The sequence below is a fragment of the Paramacrobiotus metropolitanus genome, unplaced genomic scaffold (genome assembly GCF_019649055.1).
Source record: "Paramacrobiotus metropolitanus isolate TYO unplaced genomic scaffold, Prichtersi_v1.0 Parri_scaffold0000008, whole genome shotgun sequence".
NCBI classification, from domain to species: domain Eukaryota; kingdom Metazoa; phylum Tardigrada; class Eutardigrada; order Parachela; family Macrobiotidae; genus Paramacrobiotus; species Paramacrobiotus metropolitanus.
In genome coordinates this window covers 1,686,328-1,702,798 of record NW_026570228.1, presented here as the reverse complement: position 1 = coordinate 1,702,798, position 16,471 = coordinate 1,686,328, and the positions used below count along the sequence as shown (strand labels likewise).

The window sequence follows — 16,471 nt, the reverse complement described above, 5'->3', positions numbered from 1 at the left end:
AGGCAGTGATTCACTATCGGCAATACTCCACCGATTACACAGGAACAGTATTACAAGATTTTCTGATAATAACCGGTTTAAAATATTTCAAATGCCAGTAAAAGAAAAATCTTGTCGATTGTAGAAACGGAGTTTATTAGTCTGCGTAACGTAACCGTTCTCCAAAAATAAATTATAAGAACCGATCATATTAATACACACTCGAATATTCACTAAATTGTATACTACAAAAATTTCGAAAAAATTCATTTCCGAACAAATGCACTCTGGGAAACTGAATAACCAGTTTTTTTATAAATAAATACGGTAAAGATGTGCTTTCTGTAGCAAGCATGCAAATGTCATGCATATTGCGTACCTCGGCCCGCTACGCATCACCGGAAGCGACCCGTTCGGAAAACAAGTGTGATGTTTGACGTAGTTGCAAGTTGCCAGTTGTGTAGAAATTTGCACAGAATGCATAAATTATGATAAATATTCAGAAAATTTAAAATATCCAACGAATAATTTTTTATTCAGAGTTAAATCGTGCATCGTTGCCTTCGTTTTTGAATTCGCAAAGTCTTGCATCTGGATTTTATTGTTTTGGAACTTTTGGCACAGCCTGCGTCAATCGTAATCACAGGAGCCATCAAAGACAGCGCTGTGCTGGTTTTAAGTACTTTTCCGTACGCTCTTAGGTCTCCGTATGTCAATGACGATTAATTGCCACTAAAAATTATCGCGTTGCATATTCTGTGCTATGCACTGCAGTCATGGCCACCAGGTAGGTGTCTGGTCGGATCATTATCCGATTGCGGAATTCCCGGGGAAAAGTCTCAGCGCAAGAAAATGCTGATTGTTATGATCCGCAGATTGGATCGTCTGTTTGCCCTGCTGGAGAGCGGATCCAATGTGGGCACACGGAAAGCCGCGGCGGTACAGCTCGGCGAAGTCCAGCGTCTGCATCCGCATGAGCTCAAGACGCTATTGACGCGGGTACGTGTTGTACGGTTATCGCGCGTATGATACTCAACGATGAAGCTTCGTTCAGCTGCATGGGTGGCTGTTCCAGATTCTCGCTCTCCTGCGCAATCCCTCGTGGGATACGCGGGTGGCGGCCGGCCAGGCGCTGGCCGCTGTGGCGGAGAATGTCGCCGTGTGGAATCCGGCGCCGTCCACGCTGAAAACAGGTAGGCGTCGGATGTTCCGCGCTAGATTTCGTGATCCGCTGTAGTCACTAATGGGTTTTAACTAAAATAATTAAAATATTTTTTGGCAGTTGTTTTGGATTTTGTTTTCCTATTTTGAAGATTAAAATATGTTTTGTAACTGGAAATTTTCTTTGATTTTAGTATTCTGGATTTTATTAAGATTTTTCCCACTGTTTTTGTCGTTGGGGTTTTTTGTGCGTTTCTGTTTCTTGTAACGTAACGTAAAAGTAAAACCATGCATTTGCATAGATATAGTTATTGACTTTTTGTTGTGAGAATCAATTGTCGATTAGATAAATGTATTTATTTATGCGCTTATGATATGTGCAAGTGAATTTTTGTGCGAATGCACAGTTAATTACCATAAGTGTGGTAACTATTTAAATTCTTTTTCATCTAAAAGTGCGGTTTTTTTTTCTATGGCAATGTGGAATCAAGGTGAATTATCATTTTTTTTATTACAGTGGATATCACGCTGACAATTTCCGCTCATGATGGCGTGCTGGTTTTTCTGAATGCAAGGCTTACGACTATTAACTTTATCATATAAAAGTTAAACTTGTGGTATGGATAACAATGTTTGTTATCCATACATTTGTTTGTTTGATGCTTTGTTTTTAAGTGGTTAATTCTGGTTGCAGTCATGTGCCGTTTTTTCTGGCTATATATATGTTTTTAGTTCGTGTTGTCGAAACTGTGAGATGTTCTAAATAGTACTTAGTAAATGTTTGAATTGTGGTCGAAGGCGTTGTGCTTTGATTTCGTCGCAGTAATCATATGGCATATCATTTTTGCAGATCCCGCAGCGGATTTCGATGTCGCGCCAGGAAAGATGCAGTTTGACCAGTTCGATATAGAACGTGTACTGCTAAACGGTGCCCAGTTGTTGGGATCCGAAGGACGGGAATACGATTGTGATGATCAACGTAAGATGAGCAATAAAATTGCACACTCTTCCTTTTGTTGAACAATATTACAGGGACTGTGAAATGATTTTGTTTATATTTAATTTAACAGTTGTAGTCACATTTGCGCCAAACCCACACAGCCAACAGAAAATCTCGAACGTAATCAAATGTGATGAATTGTTTGTTGTTAGACGTTCGTGTACTCTTGTTTTTACGCGAACGAAAACGTGCACTGTAAGTACACATGCATACGAATATCTATATATAGATATACAATGAAATAAAGCCATTTTGGAACTATGTATTGATTGTGAAAGTAAAACGAAGTAAGATAATACGTGGGTTTTCTCAGTATTTTGAAATTGGTTCTTAAATTTTGTGGATGTTTTGATCAGATAATGCCAGCAGTCGGCGCAATGCGTTGAACGAGCACATGGGTCTGGGATCGTTTGCGGAGAAAGCCGGCCTGGGGGCGTTTGCCGATGAACTGGTGGAGGATGAGGATTTCCTTCCCGCACCGTCTCCTCGAGAGAATTCTGCGAGAGTATGACGTGATGAAAAATAATAATTCCCGTAAACATGCACTGCTCTTCGTGATGCAAACGTCTTACTGCGTGCGCTTTTGCCAGGTGGCGTTGAATGCCATGTGGGCAGCCGGACAGACGATGAGCGCCCGGGAACGGAATCGATTCAAACGGAAACTCAAGTCATCGGTTAGCCGGAGTCTATCCATGGATGATAGTCCACTGTAAGGAATGAAATTTCTTATCGGTCTGCTTCCAAGTTTATTTTTCGTATTTAAATTACTCATAATTATTTTCGATTGCTTTAATTAGTAAAGATTACTACTTTGTAAAACGAAAGGCGTGTTAAATCAGCATAGTAAATAAAGATTATGGTATTTACACCAGTTTTGTCAGTTTTAATGGTAGCATCAACGGGCTTGCGTTGTTGTATTATAAATAATTATTGGTTTGTTCGATATATCATGTATTCATGTACCTACCATCTATTTCGTACAGATGGGTTTTTTTGCTAATTGATTGGAATTACTTATGTTGTTGAAGTATGTACGTCACTGTCTGTTACACCTTTTGCTTAACTTTTCAGCCTCGAAAAGAAGTTGTCTGTCGATGAAAAATCGCTGATGGAAATTAGTATATTATTTATTTTTTTATTGCAGCGAGTTGGATTTAGAAACGGCGTCCAAAAAGCCGCGATCAGTGGATGATAGTCCAAAATCCCTGAGCGATACCAGCGATGCACCCGGTGATGAGGTAGATGTGTGTATTTTTGCGAATGTCCCCGAGCATGTATGCTGAAGTGATTGGGATTGTGTAGTGTTTGGAGTGGCCGTTTACGCGGATGCTGGAGGAGTTATCCGGCGATCTCTTCCATTCTGACTGGCGTATTCGCCATGGTGCGGCCACCGGCATCCGCGAAATCATCCGCGTACACGGCTACAGCGTGGGACTGTCACATGAACTTGCCTACGATCGGGTATGCGACTCAACGACTAGCTGTGCTAAAAGTGTTATAAACAGCACATTTAGGAAATACCTAAATAATGTAGTACTTGGGCATGGGTAACCATAAACCGGTTTGCTGTTGAAATTGAGAGCCTGCCTTAATTCCAGTAAACGATGCACTGTATTATGTACTGCCATAAAATTTATGTTACAATCTCATTTAACGCTTGGGCGTTAAATGCTATTAACTATTTAATCTGCAGTTCTGCAGCAATCATTGGTTTTAGTTCGTTTGTAGTTCGGGTCGTTGAACACTTAGTAAAACTTGTGGCGAAAGGTTTTGTGCTCTGATTCGCCGCAGTAATCATATGGCATATCCGTTTTGCAGATCCCGCAGCAGATTTCGATGTCGCGCCAGGCTTCATACGCCGTACACGGTTATTAGAATCTGGTGTGTAATTTTTTTCGGTATGCGATTGGCACAGTGCTCGCTTTTTTTGGCAAAATTTTTTGAATTGTTTTTAATTAACAGTTCCCTCTCATTTATTATTATATTTATTACTTGAACATTTGTCACTTCGTTTCTGAAAATGCCGACGCATAATTTAAGACAGAAGGTTTGTTTAGTGTTTACTTACTCCGATTGTGTACGATAATTATCAAAGAAAATTTGCGTAAATTGCTTTTTATAATTTAATGTCTGTAATTTCAAGCGAACGAGGGCAAGTTGGAAGAGTTTCGCCAATTTTGTGGTGTTTCACTGGATAAGTTTCGGTGAATTTCGTTGAACAGAGTGGTGGGATCATTCGGAGAGCTGTGCGGGGCGTTAGCGCCGTGGTCGGAAATGGATGCCGTCCCCTCTTCGACCAACTGTGGAGGTCTGCAATTTGACACAAAAACCAACGGAAACGCGGCACGGTGCCTCCGGGAAACAAACGTACTCGTAGTTAAACAGGTGCGCTTAATGCCAGTGGGTACAGCCGGACTTTCGGTGAGCGCCCGGGAACGGAATCGATTTAAACGGAAACTCAAGTCATCGGTTAGCCGGAGTTTATCCATGGATGACAGTCCATTGTAAGAGAAGCAACTCTAGTTTAATTCCGTTTTACTTGTAATGTTTTTGTGGCCGAAAAATCTAACGTAATGCTATTTTGTGTTTGTTACTTCGGTATTAGCAAACGATACTAAACAGCGAACATGCTTCATTCATGTACGGAATATATACTGTTCTGTCGAAATGCATATGTTAGTTTATATTAATTTTGTGGATAAAACCGACAAGATAAAACAATCGATGTCCGTGATTTTGTAAACCGCTTTATTTGACATATGTCTGGTTTTATACTGATGCGCTGTACTTCACAATATGGGTGAAATTGTATTACTAAGGTAATGCCTTGAATTCAATGATTGATTACGTTTGTAATAACATTGTCGATTGTCGTCGGTAAGGAGCATAGAAAGTCGATGAAAATTCGTTGATTGACATTGATATTTTATTTATTGTAGAGAGTTGGATTTAGAAACCGCATCCAAAAAGCCCCGATCAGTGGATGATAGTCCAAAATCCCTGAGCGATACCAGCGATGCGCCCGGTGATGAGGTAGATGGGTGTATATATGCGAGTGGATTTGGGAATGATGAATTATTTCGAATTGTGTGTAGTGTTTGGAGTGGCCATTTACGCGGATGCTGGAAGAGCTGTCCGGTGACCTGTTTCATTCCGACTGGCGCATTCGCCATGGTGCGGCCACCGGCATTCGCGAAATCATCCGTGTACACGGCTACAGTGTGGGACTGTCTCACGAACTTGCCTACGATCGGGTATGCGACTCAAAATGACTAGCAGTACATGTGTGCTTTGATGGTATACGTTATTCTCGTAAGTAAGACACATAAGAACATAAGAAACACCTAAGTGTTGTAGTGTTTGGGCGTGGTTGTCGAATGGGTCTGTATCCTTTCTGTTGTTTTACAAAAATGATGCACTGTATTTACTGCCCTAACATTTATGTTACCACCATTTTTCATATGAATAAAATTGAAAACATATTATTTTTCCAATAATACTCTCAAAATCTTGTTAAAATCCTATCCTAATGTTTTAATGTAAAAGAGATTTAATATTTTTTTTTTCTTTAATAAGTCGAAATTTACTCCGTGTTTACCCATGGTTACATACACAGTACACGATTATAAGAAACTGGCGTGCAATTTCGGTATGTGACTGCAGTACAGTACGCGTTTAAATGATGAACGGTCAATACTGTACTTACATACTTACAGTGCTTTTTTTGTCTAAATTTTTTGGATTATTTTTAGATTTAACGTGCACTTCCGTTAATTTGATTGCTACTCCGTTTGCGTTGAGCGTTTTTGAACATGCGACGCATTTTAACACCAGAAGGTTGGCTTAGTGTTTTACTTCTCCGGATTGTGTATCAATACAGCCTATCAAAGGAAAATGTTTTATAATTTATTTAAATACCCTAATTATTTCGTTATTGTTAATCATCATTTTATAACTTAATGTTATGCAGATGCATCAAGCGAACGAGCGGTGGTTGGAGGATGTGGCGCTGCGGTTACTGTGCGTATTGGCACTGGATCGTTTCGGTGATTTCGTTTCCTATGAAGTGGTGGCGCCAGTTCGGGAGAGCTGTGCGCAGGCATTAGGCGCCGTGGTCAAATGGATGCCGTCCCTCTGGTCGACCAAGTAGTGGATTGTCTGCTGAAATTGACCCAACAAACCAACTGGCAAACGCGGCACGGTGCCATCCTGGGAATTAAATACGTACTAGTCGTCAAACAGGTACGACTAACACAATTTAAAACAGTTACACGAACTTTCCCGTCATTATTGCCCTGTTTTGCGAAACTTTCATCACACAGAAGGGCCTTTTCCGATTATTATTTTCGTGATGTGCCTTGGTGTTACACTATTCAGAGAGCATTTTCTAGATTAAAACTTGGATGTTGAACTACTCGTATTTTGCCGCCTTATATTGGCATCCATATGCACCATATTATCCATAGAAGTATGCACCATAGGTGGTACTGCTCTAAAATTTGTGTAACTGTCTTTTTTTTGTATTAAAAAGTTGCCTTTTTTTATCATACGAGCGCGTAAATAGCGCGAAACCGCGCGTACACTCGTAAAATTTTTTGTATTTTTTTTGTGTAAATATGGCTAAATAATGCACTTTTTTCTGCTTTCAGAATCTTGTTGGCGAGTTGTTCCCTAAGGTTCATGCGGTCATCGTTGGCAGTCTAAAAGATCCCATCGATGACGTGTGCGCCGTGGCCGCTGCTGCGCTCGAAGCTGTGATGGATGAATTTCTGCGCGTTATGCCGCAAGAGGTGAATAATTTTGTCGGACCTGTTTCGTTTTACCAGAAATATTGTGTCGGTTCTTAACGCAAATGCATAATAATTTTTATGCATAATGCTCCAGGTTCCGAAAGTGTTGGCATTGCTGTGGGATGGGTTATTAGATTTCGACGATCTGACATCGTGGACGAACAGTTTCATGAGTCTCCTCTCGACGATCGTGACGAAATCCGATCCGCAGGAGATCTCCACCAATCAGAAACCGTTGCACGAATTATTACCGCGTCTGTGGCCCTTCTTGGATCATTCCTCGGAGAAGATCCGCTCATCCGTCCTGCATACAGTCAATACGCTGGTGCGGACCAGCAACAGTGGGGATACGGATAGTTCCTGGCTGAATGTGATATTGTGGGATTTGATGAAACGGCTGTTTCAGCGGAGTGTACTGGAAGAACGTCCGGCGGTGCAGGCAACGGTTAATGAGGTGGGTGTTCGCAAGCCAGTGGGTTTCGTAGTACGGTGTATCAATTCGACCCAGTTGAAAAGTACAACGTGCAGCGCAAAATAAATTGACACGGTGTAAATACGATGCAGTTCCTGAAATTTGCAGAGAATTCAGTTTTTTTCTTAAAGGTTTTATTTTAAGATTACTTTAACCGATATTTGGGTCTTTTTCGCTGCACTGCTTTTGGGTCTTTTCCTTATCCTCATTGTGTTGCAAGTGCATAATTGGGCATTGATTAGCACGAATCTTTCTTAATTTTATATGTTATTTTTTCTGACCGATTTTATATCGTTGTCGTTGGTTTACGACGTCATATGGATTCATGAAAACGTACAGGCAACACATTAGTTTTGTTGATAACGATTACGTTGATTACTTACGCATCCATCCCAGTGCTTGTTGACTTTATTATTCATTAACTTTAAATTAGGTATTTGAATTTCATGAAAACAATGGACATTTTTTATTGTAACTATCTGCCAGTTTTCCGTTTGATATTCTTGCAGTTGTGGTTGAGCTGCTTACAGCGCGCTGCTCCTGCCCACCTCCTAGACATCTTCCAGCAGTGCGTCGCCAGTTGGCTGTCCTTAGCCATGCATCCGCCGGCCTATCCCTTGGATCCCACCCTCTTCGGCGTGGGTACCCATCCCGGAGCGGTACGCGTCGGTCCCAGTGATAAAGTGATATACTTTGCCGGCAACGAATCCTTCAACGATATCCCTTTGCATCGGGATCTGGCCGTCATCCGAACGCGCATCTTGACCAGCAAGATGATCAGCGAGATGGCGGCACGGGTTATTCAACTGGATACCACATTGGCCGCCGGAAATCTCTTCATGTCGGTGATGCAGTATCATTTCCGGTCGAAATCCGCTGTGCAGAAGGCCACCGTCGGGCTGGTTATGTATCATTTGGCGGTGGAGATGCCGCGGCATCCTGCGTTGGTAAATTCACTTGAATCAAACGTTTTTATTTTCATTGAAGTTTTTGGCAAAATAATTTACTGTAAAAAGATATCGAATCACTGGAAAACGGAAAATAAATTCGCTTGAAAATCTTTTCAACCTTTGTTGGGTTTATTTATAAAGAAAATACAGAGTAGGTACCACTGGTTTGAGTTTTTCTTCGTAGCAACGGCTTTTTGATGATGCCGCGATGAAGTTCCTAACGGGATGTCTGGAGGAGACCATGCCGTATGATGAATTAGCCCTGACGGTGACCTCCATGCAGAGTAGCTGCGCTGCGCTGGTGCAAGATCTTCGTACGGGCAATGCGGCTGTGGATGCTGTCTATTGCCGGTAAGAATTTCTTCGAATGGGTTGAAATGAATGGAATATATTGCAGCATTTGCAAACATTGTACTGGAATATCCACAAATTAATTTCTAGAGCGCTGTACAGTCTGTACCTAATTGTAATAGGCAATGGCGTTAAATTCACAAATATACAGCATAATTCTTAGTTAACAACGGTCATCTTCCTTACGTGATTACGCACAAGGCAAACTCAGCCGTCACACTAAAAAAAATAGCGTGCGTTTAAATGGCTGTTTTCGGCTAAATAAGGCATGTTTAACGTCTTTTGATGTTCGAGGTGCATGTGCTTATGTAGTGGAATTGTGTTTTAGCTTTTACTCATTTTTGAAATCTTATTTCTGGTCAGGCATAGATTAACACCGACGAAGATATTTGTCATCGCGGTCAAGGTGGATTGTGATTGTGGTTAACTTCGTAGTGTGACGGCTGAGTTTGGCTTGTGCGTAATCAAGATGACCGTTGTTAACTAATAATTATGCAATATATTTGTAAATATACAGACTGTACAGTGCTTCTACAATACAGACTGTACATTGCTTGTAGTTTTTGCTCTGTCTGGTATGGTTGTTATTGTTTATTATTTCAAACTTTTCCAGGTGTTGATAAAGTCGTGGTTGTTAAATGCGTATTTGCACTGCCTATTTATTACTTATTTCGTCATGATGTTTTTGACGTTAATTTTATTTTCGAACTTTTTTATTATTAGTAAAGTCGTTTAGTGGATTTCACGTGGATTTAGTCGTCCATCTCATTTGCATTGTTAGCGTTGTATTTGCAGCTTCAGAATTGATGTGCAGCAAATAATTTAAGTAGGATTGAATTAATTACAGCACATTAAAGTTCTGTTTCACTTTTACGTGCCTGTATTCTGGAATATTGTTTCAGTTTTATGTGCATATGTGGTATTTTGACAGACCCGTGCTAACGATGGAGCAGTGCCAGAATTTAGTATCAACCGTGTCGGAGAAAGCCCTGGCGGGATTGGGTCGGAAGGTGAATAAAGTGCCGATCATCCAGAAGCGCAACGAAGCCATTGCTGCCACCATGCAAGCAGCATCCGAATATCTCAAACTCTCCACTCGGTAGCTTTCAGTTCAACTTTATGCTGTATATTTCTGTAGTCGAAATTTAATGATTTTCAGGGTGCGATTAACAGCGGCGACGGCGTTAATCGCATTGGGATACACTCCAGAGAAATTAGCTCCTTTGGTCAAACCGCTGATGGACATTCTGAAACGGGATGACAATAAAGTTTTGCAGGTTAGCGACAGATTTTTTAAAAAGAAAATTGTGGGACGGTTTTTCGAATGATGTTATGCGTTTGAGCAGGAATTAGCCGCGCATTCCCTGGCGCATCTGATGATACGGATATGTGATACGTCGCAGCCGACATGTGATAAGATTATCAAGAATCTCTGTACCTATCTCTGCTGTGATCCGGCGCAGACGCCCAGTCCCGAGGATCCGCTGGCGGGATGGCGGAATAACAACGGCGGGCCGTCGTCCGGTGATGAGGAGTACGATGTGACTCCGACTAATGGAATTTTGTCGCTATGTGTATTGACAAAGGTATGGGAAACGCCGCTGAATCTTTTTACACTCGCACAATTACTAGTGTAGTACGATTTGCGCTGCATTTCCCTGTTCGTCGCGCAGGCAGAGACGGTTGGTACTGCATAAATCTGACCAATCCGCATGAGCTGTCCCTAAAATTAATTTGCTCAAATTGTTTAGCTCTGAGATCCTCGTAAAATTTATGATTTTTCGATATCGTGGTCAGTTTTGTGTACGAATTTACGCTGCACGATCATTCGTAGCCAGCGATGAAAGAAAAATGTAGTGTAACGGTATGCAGCCTTGGTTGTTTTGCCTGCTTTTGATACGTGTTGTATCGATGATCACAAGAAAATATGTTCTGGTGCGGAAAAATATTGCAACATTAATTTTGGTTTAATGATTTTTTTTTCCTTTAACTTTCATGTTATGTTGGAATAAATTTTAATGTAAGCGGATAGAAAAAGGATTTTCGCAGAATCACAGGGCAGCCTAAAGGAAATCTTTCCTTTCAGGCAGTGGAAATAACGATAATACTGTTTGCATTTCACCGTACCTATGTAATTGTACATCGTTTTGTTATGTTTTATGTAGGAAAAAGATCGCGGCGCACGAACACCAGCCGCTGCCCGCAAAACCGCCCCTTCCGCTGGCGCCCCATCGCCCGGGACGTTTATCCCTCCGGAAGAGATGTCCTCCCTGGAGACGCAGCGACTCGGCGGAGAGTACGGACTGAGCGCCATCTGCCGGACGTTCGGGTTGAACATTGCGGAGAATCTCCCGCAGTTGATCCACACACGCATCCTGCAGCCGATCCAGACGTTATTACCGCTGGCGGACAGTGCGCCGGCCTCCGCTGATGCTGTCCAGGAGTTGATTAACACGCTGCAGATTCTGGAGAAGTTGGTGGAGCCGCTGCACGAGACGGTGCGGATAGCGCTGGTGGCGGTGCTGCCGCATATCGCGCAGGGTGTGGCGCATACGTTGACGGCGGTACGGCATATGACGGCGCGGGTGGTGGCCGGCATGGCGGTGGTGTGTGAGGAGGTGGTGATGCGGTTTGTCGTGGAGAAGGTGGTGGAGGTGCTGGGCGTGCTGGATAACCATGTGGCGCGCCAAGGCGCCATCGAAGTTATTGGGTGAGTTTAGGATGTTAATGTTTCGGTACGTTTTCGGTTTCGGGTATGTTGATACGAAAATATCCTGCTGTATTGGTGTGCTGTCGGTGAAAGCCTTACACACGTACTGTCGGCCAAATAGAAATATTCGGGTGCGAGAAAATGTGTAGTTTCTTGTTGTCATTAATTTGTTCTCTTCCATGTTTCCTTTGAATATTTTCCATTTTTATGGTTTTCGGTGGGTTAGTTGTGCTGTATTGTGCTCGGGTTTGTGGTGTAAAATTACTAGTTTGTATTGTTTTTGTTACTTCGATCGGGAACTTTGGCTGGCGATACAATTATCGCATTTTGTGGTCATGTTTGCTGCATCCTGTAGTTGATTTTGTAGTGTAACGGTTATAATTCTTTTGAAGGCTACGGAAGAATAGTAGCACCGTGTTCCTTCACGCTTGTTGGCATCGATAAATATTACATAATTGTTCTTCCGATAAGATAATTTTTGCTTACAAGTCAAGTATAGTTTTTAGTGTTTATCTTTTCGAATGTTTTTTTATTTAGTGCATCGATAATTGCTTGTGGCCATTAAATAATTCGCGTACGGCGTATGTCGTTTATTTTGAAGTTTTTGCTAACTGTTCAAGAAAATTGGTGAATGAATTTGGTGATTGTCTTTTTTATCTTTTACGGTATTTAGGAAAGAAATAAACCTGAACAAGCATAGGACTTATTATTAAGAATTGTAGGATTATTTATTGCGCCGTTCTGGCCATATATTTACTTGCAGCATTTAGCGAAATGGTTTTCTCCCCGTTTTGTTTCGATAATAACGTTTTCAAAATTTAGCGGTACTGATTGAGACGGGTCTGCACCTCTGATTTTAATGCAAATGTTGCAATTCTTTTGAACAGTTGCGTCTTGGATCGGCTGGGAATGGGTATTGTCCCGTACATTGTCCTGTTGACGGTGCCGGTGATGCGGCGTATGACCGACCAAGACCAGGCGGTCCGCTTGATGGCTAGCCAGTGTTTTGGCTCGATGGTGCGCTTGATGCCGTTGGGGATGGCCGCTGCGCGCCAGTCCACCAACGCCTGGTACAGCCAGCGTCCGGAGGAAATCAGTTTCCTGGAACAGCTGTTGGATAGCCGGAAGATGGAGGAGTTTGTGGTGCCGATGCCGGTGGATGCACAGCTGCGGCCGTACCAACAAGTGCGTCTTTTAATGTATTTTGGCTGATTAAAACGCGCGGTTTTCGATTGCTGTTTCATGGGGAAAATGTTGGGTGTTAATTTTTAGGAAGGGCTGAACTGGCTGAACTTCCTGAATCGGTACAATCTGCACGGGATCTTGTGCGATGATATGGGATTGGGGAAAACACTACAGACCATCTGCATTGTGGCTGCCGATCATTATTTACGAGCTAGTAAATTTCAGGTAAGTGAATTTTATGAAGAAATGGATTTTCTTGTTGTGTTGTTCCGCTTTACAAAGTTGTTATGCATAAGTCGTCAATAAATCATTGGGGATTAAAATATGTAGTTGATTATCTGCATTAAAAAAATGTATAAAATCAAAATAATTGGTAATATAAATTGCGCGATTCTGAATTTTGTAACCAAGATATTTTAGCAAAATCGCATTTGCAGGAAACTAAATCCGCCACCTGCAATCCGATCCCCTCATTGGTCATCTGCCCAGCCACTCTGATTGGACACTGGGCACGCGAAGTACGACGATTTGTCGGCAAAGAACATCTGAATCCATTACAATACGAAGGGTCGCCAGCCGAGCGGAATAAGTAAAAATTATCTTTACAAAAATAGCCGTTTTTTTACGAAAACGGAGCGTGAGTGAACCATTTGATATTGCAGATTACGGAAGGCGGTAAAGAACCATTCGCTGATTATTTCCAGCTACGAGATTGTCAAGAACGATGTGGAGTTTTTTCGGGATATTAAATGGAACTATTGTGTGCTGGATGAAGGGCATATCATTCGCAACATTCGCACGCGGGTTTTTAAGGCTATTAAACAATTGGTGTGCAATCATCGGTTGATTCTGTCCGGTACACCGGTGCAGAACAATGTCCAGGATGTACGTATGATCGTAGTACTATGGTTTTAGTTGTCTACGTAATTTCCTATACGCCTTGAATACTTCTATAAGTAATACTAAATGAGGAATTTGAGTCTGGATTACAGTTTTTCCTGTTTGTTGTTTTAAGGATGTGCGGATGTATTGTTCTAGTTTTATCGAAGTTTCTACATTTTAGACATTTTTGTGTGATTTGTAGTTGTGGGCGTTGTTTGACTTTTTGATGCCGGGACTGTTGGGAACGGAGAAACGGTTCAATGCGCGTTTTGCCAAACCCATCGACTCCAGTAAAGATCCCAAGGCGTCCTCTAAGGACATTGAAGAGGGCGCGCTGGCCATGGAAACCCTGCACAAGCAGGTGCTGCCGTTTATTCTGCGCCGTTTGAAATCCGACGTACTCAAAGACCTTCCACCTAAAATTATTCAAGGTAATTTTAACATTTATGATGCTAATATTATCTGCATTTATGTGACTGCACGTTGGGGTTGTATTTATTTAATTTTAAATTTATTTTCCGTGTTAGTTTCTGAGTACAGATAAACTGCGCTGATCCTTGCCGTCCGTGTCTTCTGGATAAATCACTGCAGGGTGATCGTAGTGTATTGGTGTTGCACACTTTTGTCAAGCTGTTTTGAAATGTTGCCGTCGTAATGGCCCACAAAGGCTGTGGAACTGGTGACATTACCATAAGTCAAATATTTAAACAATGTTTTTTTTTTAAATTTATTCTTATTTTATTTATATTTTAATTTGCATTTTGTTTTTTTATAATTATACGTGTGGGTTGATTTTTTGGTAAGTATGAACTGCATTTGTACACAATATTTATTGCAGACTACTACTGCGATCTCAGTCCGTTACAACAGCGTTTATACGAGGATTTCGCCAAATCCAAAGCGCAGAAGGAGGTCATCCACAGCCTGCTGAACGAGGAGAGCAGCAGCGCCAAATCCGCCTCCACCAACCACGTCTTCCAGGCCTTCCAGTATCTGCGCAAAGTATGCAATCATCCGGCGCTGGTGCTGAACGACAAGCATCCGCAGTACAAACACATCGTCAAGGATCTGCAGCGCGACAATTCTTCTTTATTCGATATCCAGCATGCGGCGAAATTCGTGGCACTGCAGCAGTTACTGCTGGAATGCGGGATTGGCACGGAGGATGCTGAGTTGAGTGTGGTCAATACACATCGCGCACTCATTTTCTGCCAGCTGACAGCCGTTCTGGAGATGCTGGAGCAGCATTTATTCCGGTAAATGCAACAGGAAATTTCATGTTTCTCCCTTAAGCGTTACAGTTGTGATTAAAATATGCGTTTCGAATTGTTTTGAATGTGACAGGACGCATATGCCGGGAGTGACGTATTTAAAGCTGGACGGAAGCATCCCCGCTCGCGACCGGCAGGATATCGTGGAAAGGTATTGCTTTACTGATTCATACTTCATGCAGTTGATGAGGAGAAAGATAATAAAATAATTTTTAAAACTTTGCCGTAACGGTAATGGCTTAAAGGAAGGCACTCTCGCTGTGTCTTTGTGGTAGCTTAGTGGGATGAAAGTGTAGTGCAATGGGTCACAGTTCTCTCAGGGTTGTGCAGATAATTTATCTTTATGTGTAATCACCTTAATAGTACAGTAGTACTGTACTAGTATCATTTGATACTGCGTTAAAAAGCGTTAAAAATCTAGAAAATTTTGAATGTAAGTTGTTTTTCGTTAGATTTAATACCGATCCGTCGATCGATGTGCTGCTGTTGACAACGGCCATCGGTGGGCTGGGATTGAATTTAACCGGTGCTGATACTGTGATTTTTGTGGAACACGACTGGAATCCGTCCAAAGACATTCAGGCCATGGATCGCGCGCATCGCATTGGCCAGAAACGCGTGGTGAATGTCTACCGGTTGATTACGCGCGGCACACTGGAAGAAAAAATTATGGGGTACGTAGCACTCAGAGGCGGTGAAGAAACCGCTGAAAAAATCCACAAATGAAAGTTAGCGTATTCAATCTACATAGTTGCTTACGATTTATGCCTTATTACCCTACTAGCGTAGTGAATCGAAGTGTTTTTGCTGTATTATTGTTTTGAACTTTTGAATAATATTTTTGTGTTGGCAAGTTGCAACTTGGCAATATACAGTGGTATACACGTCAAAAAGTCGCATCATGTTTATTCATCACGGTGTATAATTGTATAAAAAGTAAGAAAGTATCGGCTGGAATTCACTGAGATTTTTCTATGCAATCGCGGCGCGTTTGCCGTACTTCTGTTTGAATATTATGAATGTCGTATATACGTGAAATGGTTTGTGAAAATTAATGATTACGGGCTTTACGGTGTATAATTTTCTAAAAATTAAAAACCATCGATTGCAGTTACAGTTGAGTTTTTTTCTCATTGATTATACAGCCTGCAGAAATTCAAGCTGCACGTGGCCAACTCGATCATCACCCAGGAGAACAGCGCCCTGCAGACGATGGGCACCGAGCAGATTGTCGATCTGTTCTCGGTGGACGCCGTGGCCAATGATTGGCGCTCTAAGCATCCTTCCTCAAAAGTTCCTGTCAAAGGCCTCAAGGCCGCCCTGGATAATCTGGAGGATCTCTGGGATTCCGCCCAGTACGACACCGAGTACGATGTCAATCGCTTCCTGGAATCCCTCAACAAAACCGGTTGATATGGCTTTCATCTATTTTGTTTTTATTGTTGCTTAATGTTTCCTATAGAATTTGTCGCTTCGTTCGCTACATAATATATTTTCTGAGGAATGATTTCTTGTTTGGAAAAAAGCAGTTACCAATGTTTGTCTGCTTGCTTGAGAATTTTTGCACTGTTTTATCTGTTAAAGCTTTACGAAGCATTGCGATATGATTTTCCAAAAAATGTCCGGTTAATTTAAAAAAAGAGATAGAATTAAAATCGCTAAAATATGTTTAATTAATTTCCGTGGCAAAAAAAGCATCACTTCTCACATTTGTGCTTTT

General features: G+C 41.8%; 1 protein-coding gene across 1 annotated transcript; it reads left to right on the top strand.

Annotated features, from left to right (window-relative positions):
• Positions 1–440: 440 nt before the first annotated feature.
• On the top strand, positions 441–16,435 carry LOC129582629 (TATA-binding protein-associated factor 172-like). Its single transcript, XM_055474187.1, is given in 27 exon segments — positions 441–766; positions 855–978; positions 1,055–1,172; positions 1,991–2,119; positions 2,497–2,645; positions 2,731–2,849; positions 3,285–3,378; positions 3,443–3,601; positions 6,111–6,270; positions 6,273–6,382; positions 6,790–6,930; positions 7,025–7,384; positions 7,912–8,349; positions 8,537–8,703; positions 9,635–9,802; positions 9,863–9,980; positions 10,050–10,289; positions 10,869–11,413; positions 12,301–12,598; positions 12,686–12,823; positions 13,036–13,187; positions 13,261–13,483; positions 13,683–13,911; positions 14,319–14,736; positions 14,825–14,902; positions 15,204–15,425; positions 15,897–16,435. Coding segments are annotated over 27 exon segments (5,376 nt in total). The 5' UTR covers positions 441–755; the 3' UTR covers positions 16,165–16,435.
• The last annotated feature ends 36 nt before the right edge of the window (positions 16,436–16,471 follow it).